Source organism: Chiloscyllium plagiosum, chromosome 10 (assembly GCF_004010195.1).
Source record: "Chiloscyllium plagiosum isolate BGI_BamShark_2017 chromosome 10, ASM401019v2, whole genome shotgun sequence".
Classification (NCBI taxonomy): Eukaryota; Metazoa; Chordata; class Chondrichthyes; order Orectolobiformes; family Hemiscylliidae; genus Chiloscyllium; species Chiloscyllium plagiosum.
Window position 1 is genome coordinate 63616811 of NC_057719.1, and position 18136 is coordinate 63634946.

An 18136-nucleotide genomic window follows, 5' to 3' on the forward strand; every position below is an offset into this window, starting at 1 on the left:
TATATCCCTCAACTATACTTGACACCATGTGGGAGAAGCATTTAAAGATTGGGATTTGTGGTGTTGAAGATGTAAAAAGGCAGCAGAGACAATTCGTCCTCTCAAGACTTCTGACTGAATATGATTACGAATGTTTCAGCCTTGGTTTTCATATTGGCATTCTCAGCGTTTGCATCACTTAGGATTGTGTGGACATTTGTGGAACTTTCCCTTCCAGTTTATTGCTTAAATATCCAACAGCAGTCATTCATGACCGGATATGATAGGACTGTCAAGCTTTGATCTGATCCTTTGTTTTTGGGTTGCTTAGCTTAGTCTATTGCACTCTGCCTCTGCTTTTTAATATGCACTGAGTCCTCTGTTGTAATTTCACTTGGTTTGTTTCTTTTCTTTCAGAATGCCAGGTGCTGCTCCTGGCGTACATTCTTATTCAAACAAATGTTGATCCCTAAGCTTGATGGTAATTGTTGAATGAGGGAAATGCCAAGTCGTGAGATTACGGATTATGGTGAAGTATCATTCTGCTGCCGCTAATGCTCCACAATGCTTCATGGATTCCCAGTGTGAGCTACGAGATGTGTTCTAAGTCTGCCCAGTTTAGAACCATTATCGTAATATACAACACAATGGAGGATATCCTCAATGTGAAGACAGGATTTCATTTCCGCAAGTACAGTTGCCACTCCTACCAATACAGACATGGACTGATTGTATGCCTGTTGTTGGTTTGCATGCACCTGTCACAGATCCAGTCTGCCAGACTTGAGAGAGGATTAACATATGCTCTCAACATTCCTACCAGTTCCCAGTGAGGCTTGGAGACTAACAGTCAGTACAGATGCTTTTGGCAACAAAAATAGAAATTGTTGGAAAAGCTCAGCAGGTCTTGCAGCATCTGTGGAGAGAAATCAGAATTAACATTTCAGGTCAAGTGACGCTTTAATTTAAAAATTTGCAAATGACAAGGAACTTGAAAATATTATTGAACTTTGAAAAGGCTATTGGTAAACCTCAAAGGACATATACAGGCAACTGGATTGAGCAAATATGTGATGGATTAAATTTTATACAAAGAATTGTAAAGTAATGCATTTTGGTAGAAAGAATGAGTAAAGGTAATATACATTGAGGGATGCTATTCTAGCTGAGAGCTAGGACAGCAGAGATTTTCCAGAGTAGAAGTGCACAGATCATTGAAAGTGGCATTGAGAAAGTGATTTTAAAATATATAAAAGCGATCCCAGGCTTTAGAAATTAGAGCGAAGAGTATGAAAGCAAGGATGTTATGGGCATTGACAGGGTGTCGGAAAGATATACTAGAATGTTTCCAAGGGCGATGCATTTCATTTAGACTGCAAATAGTTCAGACAAGCTGAGATTCACATCAGAGAAACGAAGGCTAAAAGGAGATTTCATAGAGGTCTTCACATTACAAGGGGTCTGTACAAAACGTGGTGAAGAAACTATTCCCAGTTTTGGAAAGGTCCAGATGAAAGGACCCAGATTCAAAATTTGATAAAGAAACAAAGATGTCATGCGGAGAAAATCTTTTTATGCAATGGTTATTTATAATCTGGAATGCACTGCCTGAAAGTGAGATGGTGGTGGATTCAGTTGTGGTATTCAAAGGGGATTTGGACTATAAGGAAAAGATTTGCAGAGCTGTGCAGAAAGGATGGATTGAAACTCACTGAACTGGCACAGATGTCAAATGACAAATATCTATCTTCTTTTTATGATTTTTTTTTTGTCTTTTAGGATTCAGTCACCTGCCACTGAGCCACTGTTTGTGATGGTCATTGAAATCCCCAACCATCATCTATGCCCTTTACACCCTGACTGCATCTCCCAAGTGATATCTGTTGTGGTTACTTCTAATGGTCAACCATGGGAGTCTTAAATACAGGATTTCAATTATTTATTCATTAGTATACTGGAAAAGAGTGTATTCTTGAGTGACTTAAATGAAAATACCACAACACAAGAAATTGGTCAATTTGAACATCTTTAGTCACATTTGCAAATCTTGTCAGTATACGCAATAAACAGATGTCTGTGACACTTGGTATATATTTGTTCACCCAGATGGAGATCGCTTTATTATATCCTAGCCTGATATATTTTGCTTCAACTCTTATCTGTTTACTCTCTTCAACCTCATTGTCATCTAATGAGTTAATCATTTTTAGGCCTTTCTAGAAGGTTCCTGTTGTTCTTAGCCTTTATTATGTGCAAAGTTCACCTGGCGAAGTCCACTCTTTTAACTTTATTGTGAACATACAAATCGCTGTTTAGCCCTTAAAAGCTAATTCACTTTTCCACATCAATGTGGAGGAGTACTGACACATCTGCTGAGACAGGGCAAGAAAATAATATCAACAGAGGATTTCCCTACCCAAGTTTGACCTGATGCTATTGAACTTCTTGAAGTCTTGGTCCATGTTGAAGATTCCCAAAGACACTCCATCATGACTGTTTACTATGTGTTATCATCAATTGTAATTCTGTCCTACCGGTGGGACAGGACATACTCAACAATGGTGATGGAGATTCCTGGCACAGTGGGTGTAAGATACAATTTAGTAAGTTACACTATTGCATGAATTGCACGACTAGTTCCTTGGACAGCTTTCCCACTTTTGGCACAAAGTTCTCAAAATACAGTGAGAAGGATTTTGGGAAATCACTAGGCTGGGTGTGCCTTCATCATTTCCCAGTACCTAGATCGAGGTCTAGTGATCCACCAATTTTATTACTGAACAGAGTACCTCACACAAATAAAAGAAGTAAACATTTTGATGTAACTTTTTTTAAGTTTATAAATGATTCATCCCTAACCTTTGTAAGAGTTTGGGTTCAGAAGCAACAGAGACTTAAAATAGATGGTAAATTGACCATGAGCAATTTTATGATTATTTATGAAGAAGCAGGATTAGGTATGCTGCATTAACTAAATAGACAGGAAAGACATACAACCAGAGGACAGTGAGCACATAGTGTGTTGATAATAGTGCTTTGTGATGGCAGCACACTGCTCTCTAGCAAAGTGCAAGGGTACTCTACTCTCAGTCTTACTCTTTCACGGTCCATCCTCCATTTGAAAGAAGGAGCTGCCTGACAAGATCATTTATGTGTTTTGATTACCAGGGGCTGGTGATTCACCCTGTATCAGGCACATGCTTAAATGTTCATAACCAACAAATCTTTGGCAAGTACCCAAGATGCCAGGATGGTCACATCAGGAAGTGTCCGAAATGTTCAGTCTGATTTCTCTCCACAGATGCTGCCAGATCACCTGAGCTTTTACAGCAACTTCTGGTTTTGTTTCTGATTTATAGCATCAGCAGTTCTTTCGGTTAATATTACCTACTTCACTATTGATCATTGAGACCACTTACTTAACTGTGGTATAAATGAAAGCTCCCTATTTATTTTTGCACGAGTCTTCTCTTTATAAAAAAATTTTGTCTCAGATTTCTCACTTAGTTTGCAGGCTCCGAAGCACTTAGTGTATTGTTCATCAAAGATTGTCCATGACTGATACATGTCCTTAACTCTTGTCTGGTTTCTTACTTATTGGAGCAAATGATGGTTTTCTGTACTTGGCTGATGTGTTAATAATGGTGGCAGAGCTGTTGTTCTGTATATGCATGCTGCTGTATGAAAACAATACAGTTACACAGTTTAGACTTTAACTAATGTTAACGGAAAAATTGTACTGTCAGTTCACTCTGATCTTTCTTGCACACGTTCCCATTAATTAGGCTTTGAAACCTAAGTGCTCTGATTTTAGCCAAATGGGTGGTTGTTCTTATGGGAATATTTCAAATGCACTGATCACGTTTTTTTTCCTTTAGTGGCTCTGACATTCTTGTCTACATGATGTGAGTTGATATATGAAACACAAACTTTGTCCTCAAACTGCAAGTAACCAAACTTCAAATGAATATAATAAACAAGTAGCCATTACCTCAGAGTTTGGCTAATAATCATATCTAAAGCAATTATTCCTCCTCAATTACCCCAAATAAGCTAATTGTTGAGGAGGCTTTTCATTCAAAAGAGAAGTATTTTCCTCGCATATGGCTTGTTGCTCCTTTCAATCTACATTGTCCCTTAGAAATATAATTCTTGAAATCCACTGTATTTGGGGTAAATGTAGTTATGAGTCTTTAGTTCTTTGTAGTTACTAGACCCTTTGGATGTAAGGCTGTGTTATGATGCATTTCTGCGTTATGGGATTGTTGTTGACTTTCATGCTAACTATTGTACTGTACTGCATGATAAACTTAGTGCTGAAAAGATCTTGGCTTTCATTTAGGGTAAGCAGATACTTATCAGGCCTGTCAGAAATAAGTGCATAAACAGAAGGAAAGACTTGCACAGACTTAATAATCCTTTGCTGTCTGCTTCACACTTTAATGTGGGCATTTTGGAGACCTTTTTATTCAATGACTCAGTGTTCTGTGATCTTGCTTTCACATTGTATAATTTTTTCCATTTAATTAGCTAAAACTGCTTAATATAAAGCATAGCAAGAAAATATTGTACATGGTACTACATGTGATGGTGTTTTATTGGTGAAGTACATACACAATTCTGCTTTAGCAATACCTCTCAGAATATTATTAAACAGGTCAATTGACTTCAATATTCACATGCTAATAAAGTGAGAACCTACTTTTCAATAACAATTAATTGTATATTTTAATGCATTATAGACAATACAAACAGCCTGTATGTAAAACTGTTGTCATGACCACAAGTTAGAATTCCAAAGTGCTGTGGATATTTTTGATTTTATTCCAAAGTGTGTTTTTTTCACAAAGGTGACTGCTATTGAGGAATGATAACCACAATGTAAAAACTACTGTGTGGCACCAGTGAGATGTAACATGTAAAGATATCAAAGAAACCTGAAACAGCGTGGACTATAATCTCTGTGACTACAAACATGAGAGGTTGACAACCCCTGCTCAACAGAAAACCAAGCCCTTTGTTTTGTGCCTTTTTTTCCCCTGGAATAATATGCAAGGACAGGTGTTAAATAGTCAGGTTCACCTCCACTGGAGTTGGGGATGAAAACTTTTAAGTGTACTAGCCTGGGTTCGAATATTAGTGAACTATGATGTCCATGGTAGAAGGACCGACCCTTGTTACCCCTTTGTTGCAACTAAAGACTCTCTCACTCCTTGTGCTGCTGCATTTGAGACATAACACTGTGGATGTATTTTCAGTATACTGACTGCAACAGATCAGGAGGCAGTACTCCACTGTCTTTTCAAGGACAATTAAAGATTGACAGTAAATGCTAGTTTTACTAGTGATGCCTATATCCTGTGGCGTTATTTTTTAAAAGTTAGATAAAGGCCATTGGCTGATACCCTTGGCATCAGATTCAGTGACAGGAGGAAGGAATTGTAACACCAGTTTTTATTTATTTACTGTGAACAACTAGTATTCTGGATTTTGTCTAGTCATGCAGTTAATCAGTACTGCTTTGCAAGTACTATTATATATCTGGAACCAAATTGTGCATATGTGTCATTTTTTTTATTGTGGAGTAGCATTAAAACTTGCAGTTACTTTACATTGGCAAGATGCAAGCATTTCTTCAATGTAAACTTCAGCATTGTTGATGTGGAGGTGCCAGTGTTGGACTGGGGTGGACAAAGTTAAAAATCACACAACACCAGGTTATGGTCCAACAGGTTTATTTGGAAGTACTAGCTTTTGAAGTGCTGCTCCTTCATCAGGTAATTAGATTTTCCTTGAGGCCAGTATTTGCACAGGAGATCTGTAAGTTCAGTTGCTTGATGCACTTGTACTATTGAAGTGTCACCATTCCCATGCAGAAGTAATTTTGCAGCAGTATTGTTTTTGATAGTTTTATTTCATGAGTTCCAACGTTTTGATCCATTTGCCATAAACCCAAAGTCCTATTTGGTGTGAAAGCATACAGAGAAACTGAATGCTTCAATAGTTAATTAAGTGTGTACAGTACTTATTTCTGATGTACTGTGAGAAGAATACCTGAATTAATACTTCACCAAAGGGAGAGTGGGAAGCAAGCCAAGGGATAATTTGGGAAAAAAAATGAATTACATAAATGTGAATGAGTTTTCAGCAGAAATTGGCAGATGTTGGCAGAAACAAATAATGTATAATTAGAGGGTGCAGCAGTCTAGTGGTTAGGTCCAGAGACTTGGATTTCCAACTGGGGCATATGTTTGAATCCCACCATGAATTTGAAATCAGTTGATAAATAAATATAAGAAATGAAAATCCATTATCAGTAATGATAAAAAATATGTGGTACTGTAAATCATAAAGCTATTGGATTTTTGTTTTTAAAAAATAACCCAAATGGTATACTCATTTCTTTTAAGGAAGGAAGATGGATTAGCAACAAATTGGTTGATGAGGACAAGAGAACAAAGTAGGATGTTCTTAAATAGTCTGGCCAAGATGTGACTCCTGACCCACAGAAATGTGGTTGACCTTGAATTGCCCTCAGAAGTAACTTAACAAGCTATTTGATTGGGTCAAGCCACTGCAGAGAAGAATATGAGTCAAGCCAAATGGGCTGGCCTGCATTGTGCAAAGCATCAAAATGGGACATGACAAAGGCACACCACACCCAATTTACCCTGCTACGTCATCCTCACTAAAGCCAAAGAACTTGCACCAAATTTGGAAGCACCCACTCTTTCATACTGACAGAATCATACTTATCAACACTAACATCCAGGCTTTTCCATCACAGTCCCACACCAGAGTATGCAGTGGTACACTGTCAGGAAGGAGTGGGTATTGTAATCTTCAGTATCAAGTCCATACATAGTTTCATGTCATTAGGTCCATAGGCAAATAAACTTTGTGTTAATTAGCACTCTGCTTCCCTTAGCTATTGAATCAGTGCCACTCCATGTTGAACACTACTTCATAGAATCCCTATAGCATGGAAACAGGCCCTTCGACCCAATACGTCAGCACTGACCTTCTGAGGAGTATCCCACCCAAACCCATTCCCCATTACACTACATTTACCCCTAACCTACACATCCCCGAACACTATGGGCAATTTAGCTTGGCCAGTTCACCTCACCTGCACATCTTTGGATGTGAGAGGAAACCAGAGCACCCAAAGGAAACCCACGCAGTCATGGGGAGAATGAGCAAACTCCACACAGAAAGTCACCGCGGCTGAAATCGAACCCAGGTCCCTGGTGCTGTGGGGCCACAGTGCTAACCACTGTGCCACCCACTTAATGAAATATTGATTACAGCAAAAGTGCAGAATGAGTGATTCGTTGCCACCATTAATGACTGAGTTTGCTGAGTCCTAAAGAGGAACTTTCTGCTACATTAGGCTTGCTATAGAAGTGAGGGAAGCAATATGAGAGGAAACACTTCACACCTTGACCTCACCAACCTTCCTGTTGCAAATGTTTCTATCCATGACAGTCTTCCATTTTTATATTGTCAAACCACTAATCGTATTGTGTGGCACTACCCTGCTCTGGTGAGGGATTCAGAATAGATCTAGCACCTAAAACCTCAGGATCCATCAACAGCAGCAGAACTGCATTCAACTACAATCCAAAATCTCATAGAATAACACGTCACACCCTACCATCAAGAAAATAACTATCCCTGATTCAGTGAGATGTATAGAAGAGTATGTCAGGATAACGACCACATGTGTCTGAAAACTGGATGCCCAATTGGTGAAACTATGAGACAGAAATAAGAGTGTGCATAACAGTGGAAGTAGTATGACAGCTACACATCTCTACAATGTCACAATTAAGAGATTTCAAAACTCTGCAGTCCTTTCACATCCAACCATGAACAGTGAACAGTTATTGGAAGGAGGATATTCGATGAACATCCTTATCAATGAATTAACCCAGCACAGCCAGACGAAAAACAAGTCTGAAACATTTGCAATCGGAAGTGCTGGGGAATTGATTCACCTGAGCCTCCTCCTGAGGCCCCATCACAGGTCATTGGATATTCACCTCACTGTTTGTCTCATTATAACTTGCCAAAAGTAAGAAACATAATTTTGTGATAGAATGGCAATAGTTAGATTCCTTTTGAAATATCATAAAATTGGTCAAACACATCATTTTGGTTACATTTTGTGTGTCATATTGCATGAGGTCACTTAAGGTCTGACAGGAAATAATTAATTTTGAACTTGAGCATTGTTGATCAATGCTTTCAAAATGTGTAAAGTAGTAAATTCATCTTGACAAGAACAGTTGTAAAGCAACTAGTGTTTCAATATGTTGCACACCTAAGGTAAAATGGTGCTTATCTAAATGGTCTTTGACAGCTTACGTTTTGTTAAAATTACCTCAAAATAATCACAACAGAGTAATCTAACTGAAAGTGATTTTTATGGCAGTATAAACCAGATGAGCAGTATATAACTGTTATGTGAAGTTTTCACTTCAGTGACAGACCTAAGAACACGCCCTGATATGTGTACTGTTTCAGCGTAGCATTTTCTGGTTTTGGTGTACTTTTCTGATGATAACTGCTGCTTTGTCCTTGACAAAGGATAGAATCATAATAACAAAAATGTATAGTAAAATAAAGTGGTGATATTTTAAATTTGAGAAGGTTGAAGTGATTGTATTTGGATGCCACCACAAACTGAATTCCCTGTTCCCTGCCTCCATCTCACATAATAGTCTTAGACTCAGCAAGACCATTTGCAACCTGAGTGTTGTGTTTGACAATGGGTTGAGATTCTGCACCAGTGCCAAGATTGCTTGCTTCGACCTCTGCAACATTTCTCAGCTCTAACCCTGCCTCAGCTCATCTACTCAAACCCTTCACCATGTATTATCTCTAAGCTTGTCGAGCCCACTGGTCTCCATGTTGACTCACATCTTCTACCCTGCATAAACTTGTGCCTGTCCAAAATGCTGTGCTAATATCGCAACGCTTAAAGTCTCATTTTGCCATCAACAATTTTCTTTCTAAGCAATTTGCTTAGGTTGTGTACAGCTCTTTTAAAATACTGTGCACTAGCAGCCTCCAAATATATTCAAGGCGCCACAGACTGAAACAAATTACCTGCATACTTCAGATAAAATTAAAGGTTATGTTGCTCGTCACCTCTCTGCTCATTGAGCTTCACTGCCTATTCATCTAAAAAAGCCTCAATTTTAAAATCTTCCTTTGTGTTTTCAAATCTTTCCATGGCTTTTTCACCCTCTTCTTTCACCCCCGTCCCTCTCAACCTCCGCCACCCCCACTTCCTCCCCAATCTCCTCTGTAATCTTCCCAGAGTCATAATCACACAAGATCCCTGCAATCTCTCAATTCTCATCCCTTGTGCATTCCTGCATTTAGTCACTTCACCATAGGCAGCCATGTTTACAACTGTCAAGACATGAAATTAAACTTCCGCTTTTCTCTAACTCACTTTGTTCCTTTGAGAAATTCCTAAAATGTACTTTTTATCAAGCTCTCAGTCATTTTTCTTCATTTCTTCTTTGGGCCACTGTCAATCACTGTCATAAATAATGTGACTCTGCATTGGGACATTTTATTAAACAAAATATGCTGTGACCATGTAATTTGTTATATACAGTTGATTATCTTGATCAGGAATTATTTATAAATGGGTAAAGAAGAAAAATGCTTCTATAGTAATGCAAGAAATGATTTGAAAATCCAATCCTTATTAGTCACTTGGGAAAACATTTCCACCAGAATAATTTCATCGTCTCAGAATTATTATCCGTTGTTTAGTTTCATGCTGTTTCATTGTAACTTTGTGACAGTGAGGCCCCTTTCAATTCAAATTGTGTTGGTTTTTACTTCAAAATATATATTTCATCTTCTTTAAGCATTGTACTGGCCTTTTTATGCCACAACTTTCAACAATGTTTTGCTTTTTGCTATTTTCTTGCTAACCTATTATGACACCTCACTTTTCCCTCCCGTGAAATGTTTTATCATTGACAAACATCCCATTCCTCTTTTCAGCTAAGTATAGCCTGGTAAACTTCTCTGTTCTTGTCAACATCACAGTTGACCTCTGTGTTTAATCTCATCTCATCCATTGTAACTTCAACATGTTAACACTGCAATGTATTGGCACAATTTCTTCTGGTCTTGGGAAATATTCAAACAGGCAGGTTTCTCCAAAATAATGTGAAGGAAAGCATCTATGTCTTGACAATAATTTGAAATAAAATTTGTACTCATTGTGGTTCAGCACCCTGGAAACAAATTGCTATATTTGAATGTTTGACAGACTCAGTACACCACTTGAGTAGCTAATTCCTGCAGACTTTGTAAATGATGCAAAAGCAAATGGACTAAAATTTCCATTTCTTTCTTTTATAGGTTGGGAGGAACAGTATCTGCATACAAGATAGTACCCGATGAGGTTGATGAAATCAAGGTAATTGCCTACTTTTACTCGTTTCTGAAAATCTTCAACTTGTCTTCTATTTTTATGACTCCATCTCAGTGATCTTCAAGAGTATAAAACTTATCATGTCCACAATGTTAGTTCCTTTAGTTCAAATTGAACAGTACTTCAGAATATTAACCCATTTTAATAACTATACAAAATTGGCCCCTGTTCCTCTTTGTTATTGAAGATGTTGACAATTGGCTACATTTGATTTGTTCAAGATGTTGAAAAAGTGTACAGATTTAGATCCATGAAACTGATAACTTTTTTTAGCTATTCATTGGGGTATACTCAGTTTCATAACATGACAATCATTTTTCTGCACTTCAGTTTTTGTCAGCAATTGTTGATTTATTGTGCAGGTTAACATCTGACTTTAAGGTAACTGGCCTATGCTTTGTCCTGTTCGTGTTTTTTTCATGATTCTCTAACATTTCAGATGTGTTTTGTCTCTGGCTCCCTCAGGGCATAGCTCCAATTCTTTAGAGAAGTCATGGAGATTTTATTTGCCAGAATACAGCATTTGTTTACACTAACTTTAGATTAGTAATTGTTATGATCCTTGATATTGTAACCTGTCAAGGGACCAATAACGTTTTTTTTAAAGTAGGGAGAGTGCTGGATCAGGGGACCTACTAAGGGAATAAAACCACAAAATCTATGTTTTGATACAAACAGCAATAAACTTCTCTACACAACATTCTAACAGAAATACAATCTACAATAAATGTGCAACCTATATTCAAGCACCCAGAATTGACTTGTGGTAATATTGCCAATAGACTGTTATTGCACACCCTTATGCATATCAAGTAACAAATATGATCAGTCAGATCCTGTAGATTTTTTGGTGTGATTCCTTCAAGATGTTAGTGATTTAGGAGGTCGTCGCATCTCAGTAAACTTCACAAGGGATTAGAATTCTTCACTTTTGCAGATCCAGCCTTTAAAGTCCCTTTCAAGCTATTCCATCATGGATCACCTAAATGACTGCTGCCATGTTGGTTGATCACTCTTCATTTATTGTCCATGCGCCTCGGACTCCAGAAACTGCACTCCAGTACTTACTCATAAGCACAACTCCAGCTTTTGCTTTAACCATTATCTAGTTTCTCCAAGGTAGAACTACCCCTGGATTTTTTTCTTCAGCTCTAATCTTGCCCAATTGCATCAAGCACATACTGCAAGTGGGCTTTTCAAACCCTAATCTTAGCTGCACTGAACTAATAATGACACATGGCTTTTTCTAGTCCCTCACAGCTTCTAGTACCCTTATGAAACCTTCTCTCCAACCTCCAGATGCCTACTAATTCTTGGAGAGTTTACATGAGTTCTAACAGCACAGAGGTATCTAATCTCTCTTGAATTCTCACTAAACCAGAACTTGTGTGTTTCAGTTACCTTCCCAGCAGTAACATCATCATTGACTTCCGGTGTCACTGCCTGTCCTGTCACCTTTCAACTTCTCCTCAGTGTCATTTGAACTATCCTGAGTGACCTATTAAAAACCTTTCAACTAGCCCTGCCCCTATTCCTTGGCAGCATTTAATGTAAGTGATATTTTAGACCATCCAAATGTAGAAATCCCTTGGATGTGAGTGTGTCCTCAATCTTTTATTCTTGCAGATTGTTGGGTTGCAGCACAAAGAATGCCTACAAAAAGAAAGGTTAATCATGAACTGAATTTTGAATTGTCTGAAATCTAAGCCCAAGTTAAACCAGATCATTCTCTCCTCATCCTGTGTAAAATAAGGATTAATTGAAGAATAATATTAACTACTTTTAAAAAGTTAACAAGAGCAATTGTAGGTTGTTTGGTTAATTATTATGGTTTCTGCAGATCAGAAATTAAACATGTTACACAGTTTTTGTAAGATGCCATGAAACTAGTTGACTGAACATTTGAATTGCCCAAGATTAGCTGCAACATTGAAGATCGTAGACCACCTTGAGTGTTACAGCACAGAAATAAGCTTTCTTGCCCTCCTGCTATCACTTTGAAGAGCAATTCACCCATGTCCCACTCCCAGGCAATTGTTTCCTTTTTCAAGTATTTTCCTTGTTTTGGAAGTCACTACTAAATCTGATTTCAATACTCTTTGAGGGAGTGGAATCCAGATCATAATGATTTGCTGTGTAAAAGTTTTCCTCGTGTTGTTTCTAATTCTCTTGTCAATTATTTTAAGTCTGTCTTGGACTACTGATCCAACTCCAGTAAAATGATCACCTCTCTCTTTACATTTTTAAAACTCTCCCTTCATAATTTTGATCACCTATTTTAAATTTTCTGTCAACCTATTCTGCTCCAAGGTGAACAACCCAGCTTCGCTAGTGTCAAAATGATTCAAGTTCCTTATTGCCTGTACCATTCTCACAAATCTCCTCTCCGCCATGTCCAAAACCTTGATTTCCTTCCTAAAATGCACTTTAATCAGACACACTGTTCCACATGCAGAATGTTATTTTTTCTTTGTTTGGATCAGTGTTAAATTATATAGTGTTCATGTATATGGGAGGGGGCATTATTTCGTCAAATTTTTTGATGTTCAGTTTTCAGAACAAGCAATTGGAAGCCAGCACATATTTATCATGGTTCACAGTTTTTGATTGATAATCAAAAAATCTACATAAGTAATTATACATTTTGCATCTGTGTTTGTGTGGGAAGTAATGATGAACTTGTGGGCAGTACTGGATCTGAAGTTATGTCTGAGAATATTGATCAAATTAACTTCAGTTGCTTAGCAACTTCAAAAAAAAGTTATTGGTGTAAATTGACTATAAGACTTTAGAAATTCTCATTTCTTGGAAGCACCGAATAGGATTATTTGCATGCCAAAGAGCATAAGCAGCAAGTGATAGACAGAGCTAATGACCCCACAACCAAAGGATAAAGTCTAAGCTCTGCAATCCTGAATGGTGGTGAACAATTAAACAACTCACTGGAGGATGACAGGCTCCACAAATATCCCCATGATGGAAGAAGCTAACACAGTGGTGAAACAGTCGCAGCAATTTTCAGACAGAAGTTCAAAGTAGATGATTCATCTCTGCCTCCTCCAGCAGATCCCAGCATGATAGATACCAGTCTTCAGCCAAATCAATTCACTTTGTGATATCAAGAAAAAGTTAGAGGCATGGGATACTGCAAAGGCTATTCCTGACAATATTCCTGCAATAGTACTGAAGACATGTGCTTCAGAACTGGCTGCTGCCCTCGTCCAGTACAGTTTCAACACTGACTTCTACCCAATCATGTGGAAATTTGCCACTGGTATGCACTGTACATAAAAAGCAGGACCAATCCAACCCAGCCAATTACCATCTCTTCCGTTTCCTCTGGATCATCAGTAAAGTGATCATCAACAGTGCTATCAAGTAGCACCTGCTTAGCAATAACTTACTCAATGACTCCCAATTTGAGTTCTGTCCGGGCCACTCAACTTCTGACCTGATTATAGCCATGATTCAAATACAAACAAAAGAGCTGAATTCCATTGAGGTGTGGTGAGAGTGATGGCCGTTGACATCAAGGCCACATTTGACTCTGTGTGGCATTCAGGAGCCCCAGAAAAACTGAAATCAGTGGTTATCAGGACAAATTCTCCACTGGTTGGTGTCATATCTGGCACAGGAAGGTGATTATTGCTGTTGGAAGTCAGTCATCTCAGCTCCAAGATATATCGTCAGGAGTTCCTCAGGGTAGTGTCCTAGGCCCAACCATCTTCAGCTGTTTCATTAATGACATTCCCACCATCATAAGGTCAGAAGTCAGAGTGTTCACTGATGACTGCAAAAGTTCAGCACCTTCTGTGACTCCTCAGAAAGTGAAGCAATCCATGTTCAAATGCAACAAGATCTGGGCTGTGACCAGTGGCATTAAAATTAACACCACGCAAGTTGCCAGGCAAAGACCATTTTCAGTCAGTGTTAACCTAATTACATCCCCCTCCTTTGATATAGAAACAGTGTGTACTATCTATAAGATTCAATGCAGAAATTCACTAAAGCTCCTTCAATAGTATCTTCTGAACCCATTACTTCTATCTAGAAAGACGAGCAGCATGGGAACACCATCACCCGCAAGTTCCTCACCAAGCCACACACCATCCTTACTTGGAAATATATCACTGTTTCTTCATTGTCACTGGGTCAGTATTCTGGAATTCTGTCCCTAAGGGCATTGTGGGTCAGTGTACAGCACATGTATTGCAATGGTTCAAAAACATAGCTCACCATCACCTTCTCAAAGGAAACTAGGAATGGGCAATACATGCTGGCCCGCCAGCAACATCCATGTTGCACAAGTAAATTTAAGATATAACATTAGGAAGGACAGCAAAGCCATTTTAATTCATTTTCCATTGTTGGTCCAAAAATGATGCAGCTGGCATAAAAGAAACCCTTCCTTGTTATGTAATTGAAATGTTTGCCCAGATTTGTCATTCTGTTGATTTCACTCAAATTCCATTACTCAGTGTATTCTTCCCTGATTGGGTCATGTTTCTTGCACCTCCAAAGTACACAGAACTGACCAACTAAGAGAAAGACATTATCTTTCCTAATTAATTTGCTTCTGATCTACTGCAGCAATGAGAAAACCGTACTTGATTAGAATTTGAATGGTCATTTGAAACTTGACAATAACTGGCTATCTTACATTACTTAAAGGAAATCGTTGCTGGGTCCTTGCCTTAGGTTTTGGTTATTTTACAACCTCACAACTGCTTCATTCAGTACTATTAATATTTGCTGAGAAAGGAAAGTTTTATTTTGTACTAAAAAGATACTTGTCTACTGAGATGGAAACTTAGGAACAGGAATAGCCCATTTACCCATTGAAGAGTGTGTGAGGGCAGAACTGTATGGATCTGACTTCAAACATGAGAGCTGAGAATAAACCATTGTCTTGAAGAGGAGATGGAGATTTAACATGGTTATCCAAAAATCTTGACAAGCAGTGTATTCTGCAAGACCATTACATTGAAAATGGGAAGGAGTATTGTAAACTCCATTTCTTGTAGATGTCTTGGATGGGTGTACTAGTTTGTTGGGGAACACCAACCACACCAAACAAGGTGATTAATATCTCAACAACTGTTGCACTTCTAGTGTTTTTAATTCATCTCACAAAAGGGAATTTAGTAAAATAGTCACTAGAATGTAGCTGTATCCTACTACAATCTTGCACCACTGCTCAGAAGGAATTTTATGTGAAATGAGAGGATCCTTTAATTCTTGAGGTTGATGGAATTGACACATTTCAAATGGCTTGACCAGTTGATTGATGTCAGGTGAAAAGACAGATTCACATGTTAATCTCTTGTGTTTTTTCTACAACTATGTGACCTATGTTTATATGACTATATTTATCAGTTCTCCAAACTGTCTATAAAAGAGTCACCAAATCACTCTTTTAATCTTCTAAATCCCAGGGAGTACAATCCTAGTTTGTGAACTCTCTGTCATCACATTTAACTTTTGGACATAAAAATTGGATCTTTCAACATCAGAGTCCAGAGAGAAGCTGAAAGAAGATGTAATAAGAAAACAAGTTAAAGAATTGGCAAGAATCAAAATGGATCAGTACAGTGTCACATAACAGTTTGGCAGTGGTACCTGATAGAATTCTGCAGCTATATTACATAACTTAGGGAGTCTTTCTGAAGTACTGATTTGTTGCAGTTTATTTTTCACACTGGATTCCCTGAAATATTTGTTGATATATAGCAGTCATACTGACTCTTTGATATTTGATTTCTTGCCACTGTCTTATTTTAGTTGCAGGAACATATTATTTATTGCTGTAAAAAAAGATATGCTATTGCAGTTTTTTGTCTGAAACTCACCCGGATGAGATTGTAAGAATATCATAAGGAACAACAATTTATATTACATGAGAAGTGGGCACTCGTTGGTTGGCAAGCAAATTCTGATTTGTCAAGGCATTGCTGTGGAATGCACCAGGGAACAGTTAAATTCAAACCGTGCGGGTTGACTCTGATTGGTCAAGTCATTGCCATGGGAAGCAAAGCGGAGAAAGGCTGTCTCCCAAAAGCTTTAGTTTAAACAAAAAGTGCCATGTCTGGACACATTCTTTCCGTTTGCAAAGGGTAGGCCTTAAAGCATGCATAAGGGAACCATACAGTAGGCCTGACCGACAATCTTAAATTGATTGTTAGTGTAATTCATAATCAGAATTATTTAGCACGTATCGTCCAATCACACATCTCACCTAAGATGCACAGTCAGTTCTGCTATAATGCAGTACTTCCATTCTCGTGCAATCCAGTGTTATAAGAAAGTCGCGAAATAGAAGCACCACTTAAACTAATGGGGCCGGAATCATGTTAATACCAATCCACGCTTTAAAGCTTTGTGCTTTAGAAACAGTGTCCCCAATTAATTGATCATATTATAGCGAATTCTTGTTAATGAAATGTGTGTTAAAGCAGAATGGCCTGAACACTGCATTCTCTGAGTTTTAAAAGCGCAGGCTGCTTGCAAATGGTCAGTGCTCTATCTGTTGTGAACAATCGAAGAGGCATGCTGTATGGTGTAATTCACCAATTGTTAGGGTTTCCTATATAGGTGGCATCATGCTGTCACTGAAATTCATATATAAATATAATGGTATAATAATACTGAACTTGAAAGAATAAAGTAAGGTAACTTTGACCACTGGATACAGGCATCCAGAGTGAATATCATGTATGAAGCTCTCCAAGAGATAATTCTCTTATAGTTTGAAACTAACTACAGAATGTCCCTGTGTCATCCCGCTTCCCCCCCACACCCCAGTTGAAGCAAAACGCTCAGAGACACACTGTAGTTTTACCTCCTTCATCTATTTTCTGGGCTCTGGAGGGAAAGAGAATGATAACCCATGTGTACAGCGACATGAGTTCACAGTCTTCTCATGAGCAGTTTCTCAATGAACTATATAGTCATTTTACAGGGAGGAGCATCCAGATAAGGCAATGTACATATTAATTGGGTGACCGTAACAATCAGCGAGCATTAATAGTAAAGATTAAGCCATCTGCTGTTACACAATGAGTAACTGGCTTCACATAATGACTGCTTTTCACCTTGTTAACTGACCTTGCATATTGAATGCTACCTCATCTTGTTAAATGGCTCTACATAATGAATGCTTTTCCACCTTGTTAACCATTACCCTTGCCTCCAGCACCCCATTGTTGACTGTAAGTTCTTATCTGATCTGAGTCATGCTCAGCTGAACATCTTGTTTCACAAAATTCAGAACTTAACTCTTTCCCTGCCTGCTTTTATCCTATACACCTGCAATAAATCAACTTATTTTATTCTGTTGCAGAAGGAACCTGACATGAATTGCTTTTATCAAGAATACCAGTCACAGTCTGGCAAATTAGCCAGTCTTGATGGTCTCATGAGCATTTTCTGCATTTATATATTTTGTGATGTGGGGCATGTTTATTGCACTCTTTTCCTAGTTAAGCTGTGACAAATGTGGCTATTGATACTGCAAATTAAGGTGACCGTTTAGCATGGATGGGCAACATTAAAACAGGAAGGTACCTAAAGAATGGGTAAAACAGATAATTAAGTAAGATAACATTCTTTTAAACTAGAGTCAGGTGCATTGAAAATAAAAATAACCTAACTGAAAGGATAGCAGATGTTCCACAGGGTTCTGAGCTGAAA

The 18136-nt window shown here is 38.2% G+C and overlaps 1 protein-coding gene across 8 annotated transcripts in view; it reads left to right on the forward strand.

The window, feature by feature from the left end:
* LOC122553706 (gephyrin) overlaps positions 1-18136 on the forward strand; it is a 537285-nt gene that overhangs the window by 255108 nt on the left and 264041 nt on the right. For all 8 annotated transcript variants that reach the window (XM_043697923.1, XM_043697929.1, XM_043697921.1 and 5 more), the window contains one exon: positions 10375-10432. In XM_043697923.1, coding sequence (XP_043553858.1) covers positions 10375-10432 — 58 coding nt within the window. The remainder of the gene's footprint in view (positions 1-10374; positions 10433-18136) is intronic.